We start from the raw sequence: 25,000 nt of genomic DNA on the forward strand, positions 1-25,000 counted from the left end.
TGTTCTGTTCAGTATTTAAGGCAAAAATCCAATTTATTGAAAGCAGAAATTTAAATGGGATTACAATGTAATTTGGTTGCTACGATTATTATTCTGTATCATTTGTAATGTTGAAATGTGATGTGATTAACAAATCTACGTGGCATGGAAACTCCATAATTCTATAATTGTTCAATAAGTTTACCGGTGCTCAATGTAAAATATGCTGCAAACAAAGCTGAGGTTTCAATTTGTAATGTAACTTGTTTCTTTAAAAGTAATACAGTACAAAGGATAAAAAAAAAAAAAAAAAAAAAAAATCTTCGACGAAATAAACACCAGACTTTTCTTCGCCTAAATGTTTAATGTGAAGAAATCGAAAAGATTTCATGATATAAAGCTTGAAATTTACGAAAACATTCAAACTGATAAAACTAAAACAATAATCAACATCTTCAGTTCAATGGTTGCTATAATAAAAGAATATAGTAAAAGAGATGTGGAAAATTGAAATCATCCTTCTCTCTCTCTCTCTCTCTCTCTCTCTCTCTCTCTCTCTCTCTCTCTCTCTCTCTCTCTCTCATATGGTAAAAATCCATTATATATGAGATGGAATTAAGAGATTCTTTATGATATGAATGAAGTTGAAAGAAGTTGAGAGAATAATTACAATTCGACGAGTCATGAATTGCTATTGTTTGATAGTTGAACGGAAGAATGCTGTTGCTTCAATAATCACAAATATAACTCAGAGGTAGTTAAGTAGTGAGGTTTCCCGGGAATAGTCCTGTACCAAAATCAATTCTGAAGATTACTAATGAAATGTTTCATATATTTTACCGGAATGTTGTTATTGGATAATGCATATTCACCTTATAATTTAAATTTTATGGAAAAAATTTGTTTTACGTGAAAAATAGCTCTAGAATAGCTTAAAATTGCGTCAACTGGACCCCCAGCTGCTTTGGTTGTGTTTGCCGATCCCATCTCTCTTTTTTAACTTGCTGGATCCACCCTTGAGCAGTAACATGTTATTCTACTTTATTTTGCTGACAAATACAACTTGAAGCCAAGACAACGAACTACAATACAGTTTTTGAAATAGCAGCGAAAAAAAGTTTTCTTTTGCTTTTCAATCACATTCCTGCGTTTACAATAAAACAAGTTTCAACACAACACATTTCAACCGTCATGAAGCCACACATGAGGAGTGAGTAAATTTTTATAGACAAAAGCAAGCATATCCGGCATCACGAGACAAGGTGATTGGTACTCATCTTTAAGGTCTTGGTCTTGGATCAATTGGTGACCTCTGAGGTCAGGTCAAGGGTAAGATTTGGGTACCTAATATCTTGCCGATTAGATATGAATTAATCAAGATATGGAAAGGGAGTTTGAGTGTTCCTCTCAGCGATTCGTGAAGGTCAATTTGAAATTCACATCAGTTCAAGGTCACATGTTTGGCACCTCTGGTGACGATGTATGCAACCATCATAAATGGCGACCCCAAAGGATAAAGATTCAACGTGTTTTACGTATTCTGGGCAATTTTGGGACGAGTGGCTCTTCTTCGTTAGGGGTGACACAAAATAGTCTGTCACGGGACATTTTGTGCAAAATAGCGCGTGCCAAGTTCCACCTTTCAACCGGCAACCGATACCATAAGATTTCCTCGATGTTGTTGCGTCCAATGGTGCCACTTCGGAGTTTGGCCTCAAGATTCGAAAATGCTTGAACACACCCACTCACATACTCGCAAATATCTCAGGGTTAACATTTCTTTCACCGCCATCTCAAAAAGAAACTTCTGGATCCAAATGTATGCGATACTTCAATTTTGGATCAAAACAAATGATGTGAGTGTTTCTTTCTGCATGTTTATTTTGTTGTTAAAGACTAATGCTCTTAGAAACCTTCCAAAATCAATTTCCATATTCAAATATTATCAGCACACGTATTTCATTATCATACTACATAATCTTACTCGGTACAATTTTTTTTTTCTTATTTCCTTTTGCTGAAACACTGAAAAGGTCTTCCATCCAGTGTTATAGATATTGCTGTTAGTTGGAATAAGAGAGGTACTAATACTACTTATAAAAACATTAGATTCCCTCCTCACATTTCAGAAATATTTATATTAGCTTCAATTTGTTGATGCCTGTGTTAATGGTGTATCTTTTTATTTATTTATTTATTTATTTATTTATTTATTTTTTTTTCTTTTTTTTTTTTTTGTAATGCCCTTGCCTGTACTCTTTCTTTTTCATTAAATATGGTCATTCTGTTCCGTATAAATTCGATTAGCAGATCAATGTCTTTGTTCGATCATTTTTTCCTTTTACCTATGGCTGGGAGCATCTTGGTAATAAAGGAAATCCGCTGCATATTGACTTTTTTGTTTTAATTCAAATATGCATGAAGTATTACCTTATTTTGATGGATAACTTACTATATTGCGTCATAGTTACCTGGTTACTTTGATAACTCTGGGAGGCTCAAAGCTAACAATTGCTATTTGTCAAATATTTTTTTACGCCTTAATATCAGAAAATAAGTAAGATATATTTTGCTAAAATAATCCTTTTTTGATAAATGTTCATCTGTGTAAAAGAAAGTATCTAAACCTTCCCGTAGATGGTAGAAAGGACTTCATGAGTGTCACTTAGTTCAAGAGAAATCATGAACTGCTTCTATATCTCGGGAAGTGCAATCCGTACTTACTATATTATACACTTGGAGACAGTTGCAGGGTTGAATGACACCACATACATGATGGTAGTTCATTCTAATCCCCACCACTGAACTTATCCATCTGAATTTTCCATGTGATAACTTCATTGGCAGAAGATTATTAACAAAGCTCGGGGAAGATAATGTTATGTATGTTCTGAAATACTGAAACTTTTGGATATATATTCCTTGTAACGATGTAAGATGACAATTAACTTGCATTATTACAACACAAATGTTTCCTAAATCAATATTTAATCATCATTAAATACCATTTTTTGAGGCTTGGTAATTATGTGAGATATTTAAAACAAAAGTAGTTTAATATGTAGAAATATTAACTTTTGAGGTGTAGTATCATATCTTTGAAACTCTAAACATGTAGGTTAATCAATATCTTGAATCAGTCAGATATTTCATAATAGAAGAATTAGAAATTTTTCATCATTACCAATTATGTCTCCGTTTGTTGATTTTTGAGGTTCTGATCATTTATTTTTCAAAGCTGTGGTGTTAGAGAGTTTTTATATCCAGGAAGTACAAGAGTGCATGCAAGAAATCTTAATGTTATTTCTTAGTACATATTAATTTATTAATAATTTGTAAATGAATCTAATTTATTTCGCAGAATGGGCAGGAAGGGCACTCTCTCCTTTGTTCTTTTGCTTGGTGGCCTCGCTTGCTTCTTATCCGGATTTATCCCAGAAGGTAATCTTTGTAAAAAGAGGCAAAAATTATGTTCAAACTACAGTTTTAAGCGAATGAAACTTTTAAGGGAGAAACTATTTAATAATTCGCTAATATTGTTTCTTTAAATATATTCACCTTTTTGTTTTATGCATGTTATGTTTTATGTTTTATGTAAATTTTTGTTTTAATATACAAAAAAACTATTTCCTAACCATATTAGGTGCAATAATTTTGGGAATAAACCACTTATAGCACATTTTTCAGTTGCTTAGTGCTTAAAAATGTTCTGTCATCAGAGATGAACCATTAATGAACGTAAAATTTTATGGGTCCTATTTAATTAAACAGACAAATATTGTATTAGAGCACAGCAAAATTCTCATGACACAATTGTAAATATAATGAAGAATGAGAAAACTAGTGAAAAGTTTATCTTAGAGATTATCAAGTAATCCAGTTTAGCATGATGAAGGATATAAGAAATGAGGCTTCCATTCTTCATTTGTCAGGTTTTTTTCATTGAATTATTGTGAACAATGTACCATGGTAGCTACAATTCAGCTACCTGGATGTAGACATGAAAAGGTTCCCACCACATTATATTGGCTGTTAACAAGGCAAAGAAGCCTACATACCTAGCTGATATGACCAATATTTATTTATATATGTATATATATATATATATATATATATATATATATATATATATATATATATATATATATATATATATATATATATGTATATATATATATATATATATATATATATATATATATATATATATATACATATATATATATATATATATATATATATATATATATATATATATATATATATATATATATATGGGCATATATACACACATATTTGTACACTGTATATATATATATATATATATATATATATATATATATATATATATATATATATATATATATGTGTGTGTGTGTGTGTGTGTGTGTGTGTGTGTGTGTGCATATATACACACATATATTTGTATACTGTATATATATATATATATATATATATATATATATATATATATATATATATATATATATATATATATATATATACACACCTATACATATATGTATATATATACGCACACACACACACATACACACACACATATATATATATATATATATATATATATATATATATATATATATATATATATATATATATATATATATATACATATATATATTGTTAATATTGCAATAAGTTATTATCCTTTCCTCCTCAAGTTAAGTAATATCATAAAATAATACATAACGGCCCATGCTAAAATGTTAGCATCCAGGCATGTATTTTGACTTACTCAAAGAATACACATTATGTAATAGGGAAAATAGTATATAGTAGGCACATACAAGAATACAAATGAAGTACATGATTATACAGCTGGACACCTGGAGATATTATTATTATTATTATTATTATTATTATTATTATTATTATTATTATTATTATTATTATTATTATTATTATTATTATTATTAGCTACAGTAAGCTACAACCCTATTAGGAAAAGTAGGATTATATAAGCCAAAGGCAACAACAAATACAGTCCACTACAAGTCTTTCTTTATATCTGGGTTTAGGCCAGTTTTCGTTACCATGTTGGCCAACTGCACATTGGTGAAGTTGCGAGACCTTTGTCTAATCGTTCATAGGAGACCAACCTCATATGGGTGGCCCCGACTAGTAGAGCTTTGCTGATCATGGCAATGCACAAACTATTCCACCACGTTAAGTTATCCTCACTCAGAAATTTATATATATATATATATATATATATATATATATATATATATATATATATATATATATATATATATATATCTATCTATATATATATATATATATATATATATATATATATATATATATATATATATATATCTATCTATCTATCTATATATATATATATATATATATATATATATATATAGATATATATATATATATATATATATATATATATATATATATATATATATATATATATATATATATATATATATATATATATATTTATATATATATATATACATATACATGCATACAAATATTCATAAGAATTATATGTATATATGCATACTGCATGTGTATCATCATCATCATCAGCCATTACTAGTCCACTGTAGAACAAAGGCCTCACACATGGCCTTCCACTTGCGTCTGTTAATGGTCTTCTTGTGCCAGTCAATGCCCGAAAACTTCCTTACTTCGCCAATCCATCGTCTTCTCATCATTATCCTGTTTCTTTTACAATATATAGGAACCCATTCTTTTCGTTACACATTGTTAGAGTATCCTCTACTTCAGTTTGCTCTCGTATCCATGTTGCTCTTTTTCTGTCCCTTAGTGTTATTCCCAGCATTATTCTTTCCATAGCTCTTTGAGTTAGAACTAGCTTATGTTATAAGGCTTTAGTAAGGTTCCAAGTTTCTGATGTATGAGTTAATACTGGTAGGTCAATCTCAATAAATACTTTCCTTTGTAGAGAAAGTGGAATTTTACATTTCATAATCTATTTTTCTTTTCAAAATGCTCTCCATCCCATGCATATCCTTCTTTTAATTTCGTTCTCATGTCCTGGGGAAACACTTGCTGTCTGTCCTAAGTGTATATATTCATTAACAGTCTCTAGTGGCTAGTCCATAAATCTTATTTGTTGCCTCTGCATTTTTTTAACATTACCTTAATTTTACTTATACTCATTTTCACTCCTACATTTCTGCTTTTCCTATTCAAACCTTCGATATTTTTTTCTGTAATTCTTCCCATGATTCATTAAACACTATTATGTTATCGGCAAACCTCAAGTTATTAATATAATCCCTAATAATACTAATTTCTCCATTTTCCCAATGTAAATTTGTGAAAACCTCTTGGTAAACTGTGAATAATTTAGGAGAGATGAGGTCTCCCTGTCTAACTCTTTTCTCATCATTATTTTTTCACTATGTATTTTATGTATGTATATATATATATATATATATATATATATATATATATATATATATATATATATATATATATATATATATATATATATGTGTGTGTATATATATATATATATATACATATATATATATATGTATATATATATATGTATGTATGTATATTATATATATATATACATATATATATATATATATACATATATATATATATATATACATACATATATATATATATATATATATATATATATATATATATATATATATATATATATATATATATATATATATATAAATGTGTGTGTCTGATTTTATATCAAGTCAAATCTTGAGATTTCTACTGTTAAATAAATTTGAAATTTATAATACGCCACAATTGCAAAAGTATTTAAAACTATTCATACAAGACTATAATGAACTGAAGAATCCATGGAGAGATCTTTTTATGACTGTTAATATGAGACTTACAACTATAGAGGGTAGGGGTGATTTTTATACAATCACAGCCACTTAAGAATACCTTGCCCCCATATACTGTATGTGAGCTTGACTTTCTGGTTGTAATGATCCATTGCCTTCAAGTCAAGTTGTTGAGGCAATCAACGAACTCTTTCTTCTGGGAAACAAAATATTCCTGGATAAAATCCTCCTTAGCAGCCCTGCAGCCTCAGCCTATAGTACATCTGTCTCGACTGCTTAATTTATTGGAGCAACAGATGCTAGGGAGAAAATGTGGTTTTTGTCATGGATCCTCCAAGTGAATTTTTTTTATGGATGAAATGACTCTTTGCCCTGCCTCTGCATATTTCTTGACCCCAGCAGGTTCTAGCTTGCGATGTCTTACTACCTTTGGACAGTCTAGATCATTAATCATGTACACATTTCAATAATGTGTTCATAGAATTGAGCACGAGCAGATGATGTTGAAAAGGCCAAGTAGACATCCCGTTTATTAGATGAAATAGATATTCTGTTAAGATATCTTATCATAACAGTTACCTAGAAGTTATTGGAGTTATGTATAATAAGCAGTATCATAAACACTAATACTATAGCCACAGCCAACCTGTCATTTGTTTTGATTAAAGAAAGGTTATGGCTGTGTGCACATCTTTAATTGCCAGAAGATTTAGCATATTTCATATATGTCTCCTCAATGGTCTTGTCGACTACAGAGAGAGATCCTGCAATAAGCGATCTGTGCACTACAATAGCTCCACATTTTATATACTGCCAAGCACCAGAGTGAGAGAGGTTAATGTTCGCGAAGAATGCCTCGAACTATGTCAGATAATTGTATATGATCAATATTATATCACAAGTCCTATTAGGGTCTACAGGATACTCTTCTACATTAGTCTTTACAATTTATAATATGTTTAAATTACAGCCTTTTTCTTAATTCCTCATTATTCATTACACTGGTTTGCAAAGAAATTGAGGCAAGCACAAAAATACCCGTTTTTACCTAATTTGGAGTGCTGAATTTAAATTTGAAATCTGTTTTTATTCATCACCTCTAGTTTTTTTTTTTTTTTTTTTCGAAATGCATAGTGTGCATTTTGTGCATATACGATACATAGAGGTGTATATGCATTCAGGGTTAATTCTAAAATTGTGAGACTTATGACTTATTTTTTAGTTATTATGCACTAAATGTAAGTGATTGCATTACATTATATATATAATTATATATCAAGACGGATTTTGGCAGTTAGGGCAGCAGGTCTCAATCCACACTCAGTAGTGCTCTGGCAGTCATTGGAAGAGGTTGTCTCGCAGGCGGCACAGGAGGTGTCCCTCAACTATCGTGTTACACATATTTTGGGTAGCTAAATATTAGTATTACATTTTCCAATGCATATTTTATTGCCTTGCATATGATTTAGTTTTACTTTGTTATATTTTCAGATTCCCCAAAGGCTTCAAGCACGTCAAAACATCGAGGATGCCTCAACATGGCCAATTCTTTCTGCTACGTGTGTGGGGACTTCAGAACAGTTGCACAGCGTCGAACCATCACTTCCCTCCTCAGAACCGCCTACTTTCACTATTTTGACTGTAAAATTGGTGATCAGGACAAGTCTTGGGCTCCACACATCTGTTGTAAACCCTGCTACAATGGACTAACTGCATGGTTTAATGGCAAGAAAGAGGCTTTCAACTTTGCAGTCCCGATGATTTGGAGAGAGCGACGAAGACACGCAGATGATTGTTATTTTTGTTTAACTAATATAACTGGTTCCAATGCATCTTTTTGGAAAAAGATCAAATATCCAAATATCCCATCTGCTATGAGACCCGTTCTCCATTCAGATGATCTTCCTGTACCCACACCTCCTGTAAATAAGGATCTTCTTTCCTCATCAGATGAAGAAATGCCTTCAAGGGAGGATTCTGCCGAGTCAATATCTTTGGAAGATATTGAGTTTACATATTCAGGAACAAGTGGCAACGAGCCACACTGGATCACGCATGAAGACCTGAATGATAATGCTCTTGATTTGTATCTGTCAAAACAGCAGTCAAGAGCTCTTGGCTTCTCGGCTTAAACAGTGGAACCTAGTCCAGGAAGATGTAAGGATCACCAGTTTCAGGAATCGGAACGAAGACCTTGCTTCCTTTTTCGACATGGAAAACAAGTTGTGCTACTGCACAAACATACCTGGCTTGTTCACGTCCCTTGGTTTGCCACATAATCCTTCAGACTGGCGTCTTTTCACAGACTCTTCCAAGCGAAGTCTCAAGGCTGTGCTTCTGCACAACGGGAATACATATCCCAGCATTCCCATTGCACACTCTGTCCATCTAAAGGAGTCCTATGACAATATGGAGCTTCTTTTAGAAGCTATTAAGTACAGCGAGTACCAATGGAGTCTGTGTGGGGACCTCAAGGTCATTGGTCTTCTTATGGGTATGCAAGCAGGCTTCACAAAGTACTGTTGTTTTCTCTGTCTCAGGGATAGTCGAGCTGTATCCCAGCATTACAAGCACAAAGACTGGAGGTCTAGAATCACTCTTGTTTCTGGCAAACACAGCGTCAAGGGGATTCCTCTGGTGGACATGAATAAGGTGCTTCTTCCTCCTCTTCACATCAAGCTTAGTTTGATGAAGAATTTCATGAAGGCGGTAGACAAAAATGGTGCTGCCTTCCAACACTTGTCTACTGTGTTCCCAGGTGTTAGTGCTGCTATGCTCAAAGAGGGCATTCTTTGTCGGACCTCAGATTCGAAAAGTACTGAAGGATACTGATTTTGAGGAGCTTCTTAACTTAAAGGAACTGAGAGCATGGGAAGCCTTCAAGTCAGTCTGTAGTGGCTTCCTTGGTAACACACGCGTACCAGATTACCAAGCCTGTATTGAAAAGTTGCTAAAGTCTTACGAGGATATAGGGTGCCGAATGTCACTCAAGATTCATTTTCTCCATTCCCACCTCAACTTCTTCCCGCCAAACCTTGGAGCAGTGAGTGATGAGCATGGAGAAAGATTCCACCAAGACATTACGAAGATGGAGAGCAACTATCAAGGCAAATGGAACCCCGGTATGAGGGGAGACTTCTGCTGGATGCTCTTGCGTGACTTCCCGGAGGCAAAATATACCGGATCTTCTAAGAAAACACACTTTTGACTGTCTGTGGTACTATGAATTGTGTAATTGTGTCACCCAAGTATATTGATTCAATCAGTGTTCTTTATCTATCCTGTTTAATCTGTTATAAGCTGCTGCAACTCTTGAAATGTGCACATATATTCTCTGTTTATACTAAAATGAAACTATTTAAAAGCCAGAAAACTAGAGGTGATAGAGCAAAACTATTTCTAAATTTGAATTCATTACACCCAAATTAGCAAAAAACACCTATCCCTATTCTTGCCTCAGACGAAAATATTTTTTTTTTTTTTTTGTAAACCAGTGTTATCAATTTGCTAAGGGTCGAAGAGACTCTTTACCTATGGTAAGCACACTCCAAAATTAAACTATTGTTCTCTAGTCCTGGATAGTGCCATAGCCTCTGTACCATGGTCTTCAACTGTCTTGGGGTAGAGTTCTCTTGCTTGAGGGTACTCTCGGGCACATTATATCTATTTATCTTCCTCTTATTTTGTTGAAGTTTTTATTTTTATGTATGAAATATTTACTTAATGCTGTTACTGTTCTTAAAATATAATTTTTAATTCTCTTATTTCCTGGCTTCTTTTCCTCACTGGGCTATTTTCCCTGTTGTCTGGGTTTTAAAGCATCTAGTTTTTCCAACTAGGTTTGTAGCTTGGCAAGTCATAATAATAATAATAATAATAATAATAATAATAATAATAATAATAATAATAATAATAATGGTAATAATGATAATAATAATGATAATAATTGTATGCAAAGTTATTCACTTGGAATAGTTGTGACTATCGTATGCATTGAACAAACTTACCGTTGAAGTGATGAAAGATCTCAAAGTTATTTGTTTTTACTGCAAAGTCCGTCATGAAGATAAGCCTTGCAATGTTAATCACTGAGAACCAGAGCATTCGTGTCTTCCCAACATGCCCCTCAAGCACCTTCTGGTGGAAGTTAATATAATGATGAACCAACGTGATAACTGAAGTTTCTTTAAGAGATCTATCAAGATTTTCATGAGCACAGCCACTGATAACTTTGTGTAGAGTCTCTTGTGGTACCTCCAAATTATCCTTATCCAAGAACACATAAATTAGTAACTATTCAATGGCGTCTGTGACTACCTAAAGACTGGGGAGTGCCTTAGCATATGAACTTCTACTCAAGCTTCATTTTCAGGCACCGACTGGTAGCAAAGCCATAATCAATGACAATGTCAAAGTAGCTAGCACCTCTACACTTGTGTCCAATGAGCATGCCTTTATAATTCATGGCTTTATGAAACTTGCCATGGATGATGATTTGCTCATTATACTCCTCTTCCAATTTTGTTACTACTGGCATACATAGACTAAAATGTGTTGATGATTTATGGCTCCCCGACCCCTGTGTTGTTGCCTCCTTAGCAATTCATATACCACTGCATTTTCTGTAATCAGCTGATTGATTGGGTGTAATAGTCAATTGTTGACATTTTCCGAGACGCTTTCCCTGTTCTTGAAATGAAGCCACTAAATGCGAGCATATTTTGCTTACTTTTGTTGCTTAAAAATCTGCATAAAAGATGTATGTAGTGCTCCATTGGGTATGAATCATATATCTGTTGGTTTTCTGCTGGTGGGATAAACCTAGCCTTCTGGGGAATTTTGAGACCAATTCTTTTGAACATAATTTGTGGCAGTGTCTCTGGAGAAGTATTCTTGAATGTTCTCATTTCCAATGACCTTCCATTCAAAGGAAGGGTCCTCACATTGGTGCTTTGATAACGCTCTCTCTCCTCTCGAATCATTATCCCTCCAGCCCCATTCATAATGTTTGACACATAGATATTGTTTGATATTTTGTTAAGGTTATCCCACTTGTTATAAAACACAGTATTGCCATAACCAGTAATGAATTGAGGAGTATGAATCATGTATTTTTGGTTTTCTGCTGGTGGGATGAACCTAGCCTTCTGGGGAAATTTGAGACCAATTCTTTTGAACATAATTTGTGGCAGTGTTTCTGGAGAAGTAGTCTTGAATGTTCTCATTTCCAATGACCTTCCATTCAAAGGAAGGGTCATCACATCGGTGCTTTGATAACCCTCTCTCTCCTCTCGAATCATTATCCCTCCAGCACTATTCATAATGTTTGAGTCATAGACATTGTTTGGGATTTTGTTAAGGTTATCCCACTTGTTATAAAACACAGCATTGCCATAACCAGTGATGAATTGAGGAGTCAGGTAGTTGAAAGTCTCATCGAAAGCCTTGTTTAGTGCGGTGTCAACCTCTAGATTAAAGTTGTAGGTTTCTGAGTGACCAAGTCACGGAAAGATGGTTGTGAGTTGCAAGGAAATTAATCATAGCATAATAGGTATTATAGCTATGATATTAGAAAAGAAAAGACTTGATTGGAGTTAGTACTTTCATCCATTAGTGACACCAACGAACTCACAATGATACATTCACAAAGACATCATATTTATACAAGGGAATGGGATCCCACAGCTATCAGTTTCTTGATAATTCTAGATGTCATATTTTAGATACAAGGATAATACCAGATTAATGGAAGATAAACCAGGGCTTAGGTTCAAATTTTGACCATTGTTACAGGCAATTATAAAGGATTCAACAGTATTTCTTTAGGTATAGTCATTGACATGGATTATTTTACTTGTCTCTGACCATTTCACTTCGATAGAGATGTCGAAGAGTGGCACAGAGGAAAATGTATTTTAGGAGCTTCCACTGATCATTTGTTGCAGCTTAACAAACATCTGAGATTGAGTACGTCACCTTCTCAGTCTTATTGCACTTCCCTCCTTCAACCTGTGGTAATCCTTCCGGCATCACGCTCATAAATTTTACCAGACCATCTCTTCTACCTTCAAAACATTAGCTCCTATTCAGTTAAGGCCCAAGGAAGTTAGATTCTATGAATGAGGGAACGTACTGTAAGCACTAAATCTTCTAGCTGACTTGGTATCCAAATTTTGTATGCAGATGATACAGCTTCAGCTAAAGTAACCCTTGCATTGTAGATGAGATACTTTAGAGAATAGATTTCATTGTGAAATGGCTGTCTCCAAGTAAATAATTCGTGCATTTTTCACTGCGATAGGCTGAGTTGAGAAATTCCCTTTTAACAAGATTTTCGATTTACAAGTTATAGAGAAATGTTAATTGAGCATCATTACATTTAATTACACTCTCTAGAAGGCAATTCTCTACATTCTCAGAGCCTCTCTGGTATGCACCTAGCTTTTGGGCTTGAAGGCTGTCAATGTTATCTGCCTTCTCTGGCCATTCCTGCCCATATGTTAAATGAGTTACTGCATGATGGGTGGCTCCTGGCTTCCATTGCATACCTATATTCTTTTGTAAAGAGCCTCTTTCTCCATTTATCGTGCCCTAAGTGTGTGTTTTTTTGTTTTAATTCAAACTGTAACTTCACGGGCCTTTCAGTCTTTTCATTAACTTTGATTTCTACCTTTTCCACAGAAAAATACACTGTCACATAGCATCCCATCAAACACATTTGACAGCGTTTTATGATGTTGTAGGGAAATTTTTATCTGTGATGGTGATGATTAACTAAAACCTGAAGCACAAGACTTTTTAAACGATCTAAGTTCATTGTAAAATGGCCTTCAAAGATAATCCTTCCAGGGATAGTGGTATTTGATCACAAGTGTTATTCATATAATGGTAATTATTCGGTGGATTTTCAGCAGTGCTACAAAAAAATTTTCCTCTATTGTCACTGTGCAATTCAATAATGGACCTTAATTGTTTAATATCTAGCTCATAACATCATTGCACTTCCCTTTGGCATTCCTCAATCTATATATTCATTACTAATCACATATCTAGAAGAAAAATAGCAAAATATTGTGAACTAATTTCATATTGACTAAGAATTTTCTAAAAAAATTTCAATTGATTAGTTTGGTCATATTCGTATGGAAAATTGAGATTACTATTGTATTAGTTTTGTTTGCTCAGGACGAAATTTTGCCTGTTTCGCGCAAGATACTTTACGCGAATATAAATCCATGTCATTATAAGACTAACAGCCCAAAAAATTAGCATATAATTTTTCATCTCGCTTCCTGATGCTAATACAGCATAGTGTTTATACCACTAATCAATTAGAATATCTTTTTTTTATTTCATTTTATATCTTTTTATTGATAATCAGTGAAAGACAATTATCAATATGCAAAAATGTACTAATAAACTACCACTATTTACTTTCCTGACAAATCATTTCACCACGCTTACAGTCTGCTTCTGTAAAACCTCTGACAATAACATCTATTTTTAGTTACATTTCTGTGTGAGTTGCTATCAAGCACTTTGTGTTGACAGGTTTCACCACAGAAATCCTGATGGCCTCACATTTATTTCTATTTCCGTTTGAATATGAAAAATTCGGAGGTAATTTGTATTTTTCCTAACTAATACAAACCCGTAGCTATTTATAGGGATCATCCATCAGCGAAGCTGGAAGGCTAGCCATTAGGACTTTTAGTATAAGATGGCAACCCTACCCGACCACTATTAGCGGGGAGGGAACGGGGTTGCAAATGACCCAGCCACCTGCATCTACTCACGCTTTGGTGAACTACATCATTTCTTTATTGCAAGCAGGATTTATCAGTGGATAGGTGATGGCCGGACATTTTGTATAAATAGCTAGAAGTTTATATTACTCAGGAAAAATACAAATTACTTTCAAATTTCTCAATTGTTCCTGCACTAACAAACATTACACTATTTATAAAGATGACTCACTTGTTAGGATGGTGTTAAGTCCTACCACTGGCTTCATCATTGCCCCGGGTTTTCTCTGTACAGTGTTTGACTGTAGCTAGAGGAAAACCTGAACATTTCACTATATGATACAGAAAAGGAGCATCGATAATGGCCTGAGTAACCTGTGTGGTTGTGAGAGATAGCATATGAACGTCTATGTAAGCATATTCTGAGTTTGAAAAGAGGCATACATAATTTACATATGGATGTTTCCCAATGCCTACCTCGCAGGAAGAGCTGGGGACGTGTACATGTATAAAATTTTTACTAGTCTACACAAGGGAAATGGTTCTTACCTGCAGACAGATGAGGCCAGCTTGCAGAGGGACCCATGTTACTGTTCTCCAAGAGAGGGGAAGATGATGAAAAGAAAAAAGCCAGTCATTCTTATTCCTTAATCCTAGACTTAACCAATGCCCTTAACCATCTGTTACTTGTCCAACAAGGAGCCTGAGGTACTCTTAAGCCACTTGCTGTGCAGCCACCACAGGACCGATAGAAAATGTATCAAGGTTCCTGTAAGTGACATCTTGCAGGTAGCGGCTGTTGAAGGTCGCATTTGAAAGCCTGGGACGTACTAAGGCCCAAAGCTTCGGGAGCTCTGGTTTGTCAAGATGGAAGAGTATCTATATTCAGTGCCGAGTCTATAACTTTACAACTCCAAGCAGAGATTGTATTCTTGGTGACCTTATTCTTAATTCTCCCTGTACTGACAAAGAGGGCCTCTAGCCAATGACGAGTTGCTGCAGCGCTTTCTAGATAATATCTCAAACTTCTCACTGGGCAGAGTAACAGTTTATCTGGATCATTGGTTAAAGAATGGGCACTCTTAATCTGAATCTATGGTCCAGTACCCCCAGGAATTTGAGTTATTGCAATAAACTCAGGGACGAAGCTGAGTGCCACCTCACCCCTTCCACTTGAATGGACGATGCCGAATGAGAGACCATGAATTTTATTAACTCTCTTTGTGTAGGCTAAAGAGAGTAGAAATGCCATCTTTAAAGTGAGGTTATAGTCTGTTGCATGGTATAATAGTTCATTGGGCGTGCCCTTTAAAGACCAAAATAAACCAAAACACGTTCCAAGGAGGTCTTATCTCTAACTGGGGGCAAATGATCTCATAACTTCGCATGAGGAGAGAAAGCTCCAATGAAGAAGAAAGGTCTACTTTTTCAGTCTAAACGCTAAGATTAAGGGTGAGCGATAGCCTTTCACTGCCAAGACCAAAAGTTATTTTTCCTCCCAAAGGTATACAAGAAATTCAGCTATTGTTGAAATGGTATCGAGGGGAGAGATACCCCTTCCATGACACCAACCCCAGAAGACAGTCCACTTTGCCTTGTAAGACGAGGCTGAAGATCTCTGTAAATATTCAGACATCCTTCTCACAACTTGATGCTAAATACCTCTCTATGTTTACGTGCTGTTGTTTGAGTAAATCCTGTCTTCGTGGGAGTTCTCTCTTAAGATCTACTAAGAGCTGCAGAAGGTTCAGGGACCATTTTGCATGATGGCACAGCAGGGCTACGAACGTCATCAGTAGATTGTAAGATGCTCTGGTGTTATTAAGCGCCCTTCTCATCCTACAAAACTGGGGAAAAGTGTGCACGTCGATGTTGTAATCTTGCAATGCATCTTGCCATAGAGCCGGAGGGTCTGAGAGTGGAGAGCAGTATAGCAGGAACCTGAAGTCTAGAGATGTCACGGACATATCTATAGTCGGGGAACCTCATAAAGTCAGGACTTTGTTGGCTATCAGAGGATTTAAAGTAAATACTGAGCCCACTATCTGACTCTCTCTGTTCAGGTTGTCTGCGAGCACATTTCTCTTGCCCGGAAGGAAGTACGCTAATTAGTACAACAAATTTTCTTTTGTCCATCATAGTGTCTCTACTGATAGATGGCATAGGTTCTGCAAAAAGGCACCGCTTTGTTTTCTTACATAAGCCACAACTGTAGTATTGTTGCTTATCAACTCCATGGAGAGACCCGCCAGCAACTGTTGGAATTTCTGGAGAGTTATAAAGACTGCTCTCGTCTCTAGGATATTTATGTGCTGGTACCTTTCAGACTCGGACCAGAGGCCTGAGACTGTGTGATGCAGCAAATGGGCACCCCACCTTTCTTTTGATGAGTCTGTGTAGAGCATCGATTCCGGAGGAGGTGCGAGAAGGTCTAGTCGATTGGGGAGGCTCTTTCTCTGTCACCCAAAAATGAAGATCCTTCATTTCATCCTGTCTTATAGGAAATAAGGTGTTTGGGGAATCAGTGTGCTGGTTCCATATGGACTTCAGCTGCCATTGGAGAGATCCTGAGGCGGCCGTTGGGAACAAGACGGATCAGGGATGTAAGGTGTCCTGGAAGGCACATCCATTGTCGGGCTGGAAGATCTTCCCGTCTGAGGAAGGGACTGTGTACTCTGCTGTCTGATGGAAAGAATTTTTGGAGATTGTTGTCTATAATTATACCTTATTATAATACTCTCTGAGAGGGAAGCAGTGACAATTTCTTGAGATCTATCATGATCCTCAGATCCTGACAAAACTCAAAAAGTCTGTCTCGGTGTTGAAGAAGGGTCGTCATCGAGTCTGCTAGAATCAAACAATCATCGAGGTACCTTAAGAGACGAATGCTGTTCTTGTGAGCCCAAGATGACACTAGAGCAGAAACCCTTGTGAAGACCTGAGGTGCTGTCAAGAGGCCAAAACACAGCACCTTGAACTAGTAATGCCTGCTCGTGTGTATGAATCTGAGATACTTCCTTGAAGAGGGATGGATTAGGGTCTTGAAACATACTTCTTGGAGATCCAGTGTGCACATGAAGTCCTTTGTCTGTCGTTCCCATCCTGAATGGAGTTTGTAGGACAAATTTGTTCACAAAAAAGAGTTGACTATAGGAGCCTGGATACCTGCCGAGGACCTCTTCATGAGTGCCCTTCTTCATCTTGGTCTGGACTTTGGCCCAGAGGGCCTTCTCTTTTACAGATCCCTTTGACTAACCAGACAGTACTTCATTGGATTATTCTCTCTGGTTACGGTTCACTTTCCTTTTGCATACACATACACTGAATAGTCTGGTATATACTTTACAGAATCTCCTCAGTCCTCATAAACCTGAAAACACTGAGATTACCAAACAACTCTTCTTCACCCAAGGGGTTAACTACTGCAATGTAATTGTCCAGTGGCTATTTTCTTCTTGGTAATGGTAGAAGAAACTCTTTAGTTATGGTAAGCAGCTCTCCTAGAAGGAGGAATCTCCAAAATCAAACCATTGTTCTCTAGTCTTAGATAGTGCCATAGCCTCATTACCAATGTCTTTCACTGCATTGGGTTAGAGTTCTCTTGCTTGAGGGTACACTCGGGCACACTGTTCTATCTATTTTTTTTTCTCTTGTTTTGTTGAAGGTTTTATAGTTTATATAGGAAATATTTATTTTAACATTACTGTTCTTGATATATTTGTCCTTGTTTCCTCTCCTCAATGGACTAATTTCCCTGTTGGGGCCCCTAGTTTTATAGCATCATGCTTTTCCAGCTAGGAATGTAGCTTAGGGAGTAGTAATATTTAGTATAGTAATTATAATAATAATAATAGGAGCTTGATGGAACTGGATCCCAAGTCAGTGGAGAGAGAGATTGCATGAATGAGACGCGATACCTCTACGCCGATCACTGCAATCTTCCAAGGATCTTCCCGTGGGGTTGCCACCTGTGCCATAGTCATAGCAGTCATCCCCCCACCATTGGATGGGTCGTCTGGGAACCCGAGCGTCAAAAAAAAACCGGTTTTTCTCACGTGACTCACCCCCGTGACTGAATTTGTGGGTGATCGACCTGCAGTAGGTGTCTCGCCTACACGCTCTAGTAGTGTCCAGATGTGCATTACTGTAGCTGTACTCCTTCCCCGATTTCTGAGACGCGTCGGGGTCGAGCGCGACAGAGTTCACCCTTCTAAGGTAATTTGCATAATTATCAAAGTTATTACGTATTATGAAATTGTCGTAGAATGGTGCAACTTGTATAGGTTATCAGTTGTGGAAAGGGTTGGTGGATTGTTTGGCTACCATGTGCATGATTTTTTTTTTTAGTTAAAATGTCGTTCATCACCACGAGGACCATTTTACCATTTTGCTTTTTTAGTGTTGGAAAGTGCGTGACTTTGTTTTTGTCAGTTACGACGTAGTTATTGGTATATGAGGTATTTAACTGCGGTTGCCAATTTCTGTTTTTTTTTCAATATTTGTAAAAATTTACTACGTAGTAAGGAATTGCCGTATATTATTGATTTTTTTTTCCTGTTTATGTGTTAGAAAGTGTGCCTTGATGGTTGGGCTAACACGTGCATGTCTTTTTTTTTATCTGAGATGCTGTATATTAGAATGTTGGGCATTTTTCCGCGAGTGCCCCTTTTTATTTGTTTTGCATTTTTTTTGCTTAGTCATGTTACCGTAAGGAATTGGCAAGTAGTGTCGCAAAACTTATATTTTTATAGTGATGGAAAGTGTTTCTAGATGATCTGGCTACCCATGCCTATCTTTTTTTTAGCCAGATATAGCGTATATATAGGTATGTGTTCGATTTTCCTGTGATTGCAATTTTTTCGTTTTTTCCCATTTCTTTCAAAATTACTACGTACTAAAAAACTATCACAGAGTAATGATTCATTTAGATGTTTATTTGTCGGAAAATGTGCCTTATCACAGAGTAATGATACATTTAGATGTTTATTTGTCGGAAAATGTGCCTTTATGGTTTGCCTAGCACGTGGCTGAATTTTTTTTTCTGAAATGCGTATAATAAAATGTTGGGCATTTTTCCGCGAGGGCCCCTTTTTATTTGTTTTGCATTTTTTTACTTAGTCATGTTACCGTAAGGAATTGGCAAGAAGTGTCGCAAAACTTATATTTTTATAGTGTTGGAAAGTGTTTCTAGATGATCTGGCTACCCATGCCTATCTTTTTTTTTAGCCAGATATGGCGTATATATAGGTATGTGTTCGATTTTCATGTGATTGCCATTTTTTCGTTTTTTCCCATTTCTTTCAAAATTACTACGTACTAAAGAACTATCACAGAGTAATGATTCATTTATATGTTTATTTGTCGGAAAATGTGCCTTGATGGTTTGCCTAGCACGTGGCTGAAATTTTTTTTTCTGAAATGCCGTATATTAGAATGGCCATTTTTCCGCGAGTGCCCCTTTTTTATTTGTTTTGCATTTTTTGCTTAGTCATGTTACTGTAAGGAATTGGCAAGTAGTGTCGCAAAACTTATAATTTTATAGTGTTGGAAAGTGTTTTTAGATGATCTGGCTACCCATGCCTATCTTTTTTTAGCCAGATATGGCGTATATATAGGTATGTGTTCGATTTTCCTGTGATTGCCATTTTTTCGTTTTTTCCCATTTCTTTCAAAATTACTACGTACTAAGGAACTATCACAGAGTAATGATTCATTTAGATGTTTATTTGTCGGAAAATGTGCCTTGATGGTTTGCCTAGCACGTGGCTGAAATTTTTTTTTCTGAAATGCTGTATATTAGAATGTTGGCCCTTTTTTCTGCGAGTGCCCCTTTTTATTTGTTTTGCATTTTTTTGCTTAGTCATGTTACCGTAAGGAATTGGCAAGTAGTGTCGCAAAACTTGTATTTTTATAGTGATGGAAAGTGTTTCTAGATGATCTGGCTACCCATGCCTATCTTTATTTTTAGCCAGATATGGCGTATATATAGGTATGTGTTCGATTTTCCTACGATTGCCACTTTTTCGTTTTTTCCCATTTCTTTCAAAATTACTATGTACTGAGGAACTATCACAGAGTAATGATTCATCTAGATGTTTATTTGTCGGAAAATTTTGTTTACTTCTTTTTTGATTGAATATCATCAATTTTTTTTAGCTAAAATATTATATTGTTTTACATTTTTTTTCCGATTTTATTTCCCTTCAAAAATTTTTTTTTTGGGTCAGAATTTTAATTTTATAGTCGTAAAATAATCGACAATTATCCAGCAACCCACCATACAATTTTTATGCATATCCAAGAATAATTAGATTAGTAAATAACACCTTGAAATTGACATATCCTTCCTACATTTCAAGTGGCAGATTAGGGAGTCTAAGTCAGTGTGGTTGGCGGCCATTTTGTGGACATATCCGGAGCGTAAGTTGCCCTATCTATATATATTCTTGTTCCCTATAGAATTTGTGATATTTTGGTATATTTTTACCTGCATAAATATCATATTATATATTAAATATATGTAATTTTTTACGAAATTTCTAAGTTCTCAAAAAAATTACCTTTAGATATGGCCCCTGATATAAATAAAATTTACAAAATAATGAAGATTTTTTTACCTATTTCTATTTTAGAATAACATATGTTTATTCATTTGGGTACCCAAAAAAATTCATGAAATTTGGACAAATTTTTTTGGCCAAAAAAAGTTACCCTTTTTTTCTGATTCCAGATCTTCACCTCCATGGGTCTGAATTCATCCAAAATACATCAAGATGTGTCCTAAACATTTAAGAATCAATTCCTAAAAGGATTTGTGTATATATGTATAAACTTTTTTTTATGAATTTTTCTGTAAGGTCTTTTTTTCTACTTAATTTTTTTAAATATTTATAATAAATAGTTTTTCTGCAGATGAGTAGTATTTATCTTTACAGTTGTTTTAAGCATTCATTGAAGTTTTTTTTTGCAAAAGAAAAAAGGAGGTTACTGCAAAAACTGATTTTTCAAGAATTTTTTTCGGCGTCGGGGTCGCGCGCGTCCGAGTATACCCTTAAAGGGGTGTCCGAGGAGCGTACCTATCCAGGTCTTGCGGGAGTGAGACCACCTCGGCCACCCCCCTTCCACTTTTGGTCTCTACCAGGAAAGGGCCTCCATAACACCTTGTTGGAGTATCCTGCTGTCTTGTTTGTTGAGGGATTTGCTGGTTGAGGCTGATTCCTGGGAGGTTGAAGAGCCCTCCTGTATAGCCTGGATGTCATGGCCCTATGGAGGAGAGAATCCTTGGAGGTTTTCTCCACCTATCAGCTGCTCCCTCTACTTCTATTGGCTCGAAGAGAAAGGTTTCCTCAAATGTAGAGTTCCTTAGGTGCGTTACTTTGACTTTCGTCGCTTGTCTGAGGAATCTTCCAGTCACTGTATCCCTCTTTAGAATTGCATTTGCTCACAGGTTGACTACCTGGTGGGAAAGGATTTCCAGAGTTCGGGTACCCAATTAGAGGAAAGATTCTAAGGACCACCTTATAGATTCCATGGATAAATCCTTGAGTCTAACAATGTGGCCCAACAACCCCAACCATAGGTTGAGCCACAAAGCAGCCTGCACGGCGTACTTCACACCCTTGTAAATGTTGAGGATCTCAATTGCTGAAAGCAAAGCTGTTAGGCTGGAACATTTCTGTACAGAGAGACCCCTAGTAAGAGACTCTACTGAGGAGTCCAGGACAAGGCTAGAAGGGGATCGTTGGCAATCTCATAGTACTTCCTTTGCAAAACGAAAGGAAGTGGGAGAAGCTTGAACAAAGAGCCTGCACATATAGTGCTATAGGTGTCGCACCAAGAAGGAAGCTTGCCTATGGAAGTCAGGTCTGGGGTGTCTTCGACAGAGCTGGCGGTGGGGAACTCTTCTTAGCAGGGTGATATCTTGGAACCTGAAAAGGTGGAAGGGTGGTTGAACGTCAAGGCATCAGAAGATTCTCCTTCGCAGTTTTTTGGGGATGATCGGGGCGATCGTAACGCCCGCAAACTTATTGTTAGGCTCTCTAACACTGAGATGTGATCCATAACTTGTCTATCATAATAGGTAAAGTGGGGTTTGACATACCCAACAAAGATAGTGATAGAAATAGTACTGAAGTTAGTTTTATTAACAAATGTTTCCTATTACAAGAAAATAATATAATTTTTCTTTCTTTTTGGCAAAAAAAAAGCTAACTTTAAGTGGAAAAAAATATTTTTACAATTATTTGAATAATAAAGGAACTAATTTCCACATATAAATTTTAACCTCAAGACTCCGAGAAAGGAAAACCTGAATGTTGCCTCTTAGGGTTACCTACAGTTAGCCATTCGTGGAAAACACTGTGAACAAAGGGAGAAACACAATAATTAAAAAAAGTTGAAAAAACAAGAGGTCCAAAAATTACCAATAAAAAAAATAGTGATTTCTTTGTCATTTTTAGGGATACGAAAATGATGACAAAAAATAGTACTGATGTTACTTTTATTGGCAAATGCTTCAGCAAACACACAATACTCAAGTTATTTACATTCATTTTGTTAAATAAAATACTTAACTGTTAGTGATTGTTTTACAAATTAAAAAATGCCCTTGTTTGAGTATATCAGTTTTTATGCCCTAGGAGAACTGTAAACTAAAATGCCGACTTCTTGAGTAACATTTAGTAAATAAAAGGAGAAACACAGGAAAAAAAAAAAATAAAAAAATAAAAGGGAAAAGCAAAGGGTACAGGAATACCCAATAAGAAATAACGATCTTTTGTAATTTTCATGGGACACCTGGATGATAAGACAACATCGTCAGTGTTTGGTCATAGAGGAAAGCAGTGAACCTCTGGGGATGACTTTTTAATCAGTCATAACCTGCGTCGTATATGGCTTCTTGAGCCGTAGTTTCCTGACCTATGTGGGGCTATAGTTTTGAAGAAGGTCATTCACAAGTTGCAGAGATGTAAACCTGTTGTCTTATCATCTAAACAATTATTAGCTGTAGACATCATTATTCATAATTTATAATTTTGCATATTTACTATACAGTACATCTTTGATGACACATTACCTTGGGGGTGTGACACCACCCCAATGACCCACTTGATAGGTAACCTTGGCGTCTGACACACACCCAAAGGCAAACCACGATAGGTAATGTAAAATAAACAGCACGATATGTTATGTATGGTACAAGATACCCGAACAGCCCTAAAGAGAAAACTGACGAGCTGTAACTGGGATGACCCCTCCATTCCCTTGAAGGACTTGACAAGTCAGGAATGTAATGGCAAGGAGAGATCTCTCGGTCTTATGTTCATATAAATAAAACTTGAAAAAAAGTTTGTGCGGGTATGCCACACCTTACATTACCTATCTAGTGCTAAGCCTGTGTTGTGTACCAGTCAGGAAATTTTTTTTCCGAATGTCCTTGTACTCCTTATCGACAGGAAAATCTGAGGGCTGAAATTTGTCAGTGCATGTAGCAGGAACAAACAATGGTGTGATGATTTTTTTCCTTTAACAATTTTATTAGTTCCTCGGATCCATGTGCCTTGAAAAGATATTATATTGTCCTTTTAAAAGAAACAGAAAATTATTTTGTCGCTAAATACGGTTCGTGAAGTGGTTCTTTCTCTCAAAAACACAAGAATAATAGTGAAAAGATGTACAAGTAAAAAAAAAAAACAGGTAAAAAAACATTCATTCCTTCGATTGTTGTTTTAGGCTAATCGGTTAGGCACCAGTTACTCATACTGAAAGTCTTAGAGGTAAATTGTCAATTAAACTCTATTACTGTAACAGTGAACATGCCAGTTTGTTACTATCAAATAGACCGTTGGTTTGAGGGAAAATACGATGGTTGAAATTAAAAATACGCGAATTTGCGACCACTTGAACATAGAATTTTTAACATTAGCGCAAACTTTTATGACCGCGAATATAAATGATACTACAGTATCTGTCTCTGCAAGTTGTTTAGTTTAAAAGATATGCACCTTTCAATATTTCTCGGGTGTGCATCAACACACTAAATATTTGTAAAAACGACGAAAAACGAACCTCGTGGGACATTATTAAAACATATTACCTGGCAAAATATACAAATAGACATTTCAACGAAGTCAATAAAATAAATCGCATAAAAATTCACTAGGACCCTTCCTTCCTCCCCTAATAAAGAAATAATTATTTCACCCTAACTAGTAAGGTTACTAGGTTCATTAGATACATTGATGATATGATATGTAAATGAAAATAGAATTCACCTATTTTTCTGCACTCGGAAGCTTTTGCATTGAAGATTTAAGCTTCAGCAACTGAACTTCATAGCTAATAACTTATCTTAGCCTACTGAGCCATATTTTGTCTTCTAACCATGGACTGGAAAGAGAGAGAGTGAGCTTTGATCAATTGCAAATCGCATTCTACTCATGAATTGAC

General features: G+C 35.5%; 1 protein-coding gene across 1 annotated transcript in view; it reads left to right on the top strand.

Moving 5' to 3' along the window:
* The window catches only part of LOC137614898 (solute carrier family 22 member 21-like), a 947,260-nt gene that overhangs the window by 856,649 nt on the left and 65,611 nt on the right, over nucleotides 1-25,000 (top strand). The window contains exon 13 of the mRNA XM_068344556.1: nucleotides 3,341-3,420. Within this exon, the coding sequence (XP_068200657.1) occupies nucleotides 3,341-3,420 (80 nt within the window). The remainder of the gene's footprint in view (nucleotides 1-3,340; nucleotides 3,421-25,000) is intronic.

Source organism: Palaemon carinicauda, chromosome 21, assembly GCF_036898095.1.
Source record: "Palaemon carinicauda isolate YSFRI2023 chromosome 21, ASM3689809v2, whole genome shotgun sequence".
NCBI lineage: Eukaryota > Metazoa > Arthropoda > Malacostraca > Decapoda > Palaemonidae > Palaemon > Palaemon carinicauda.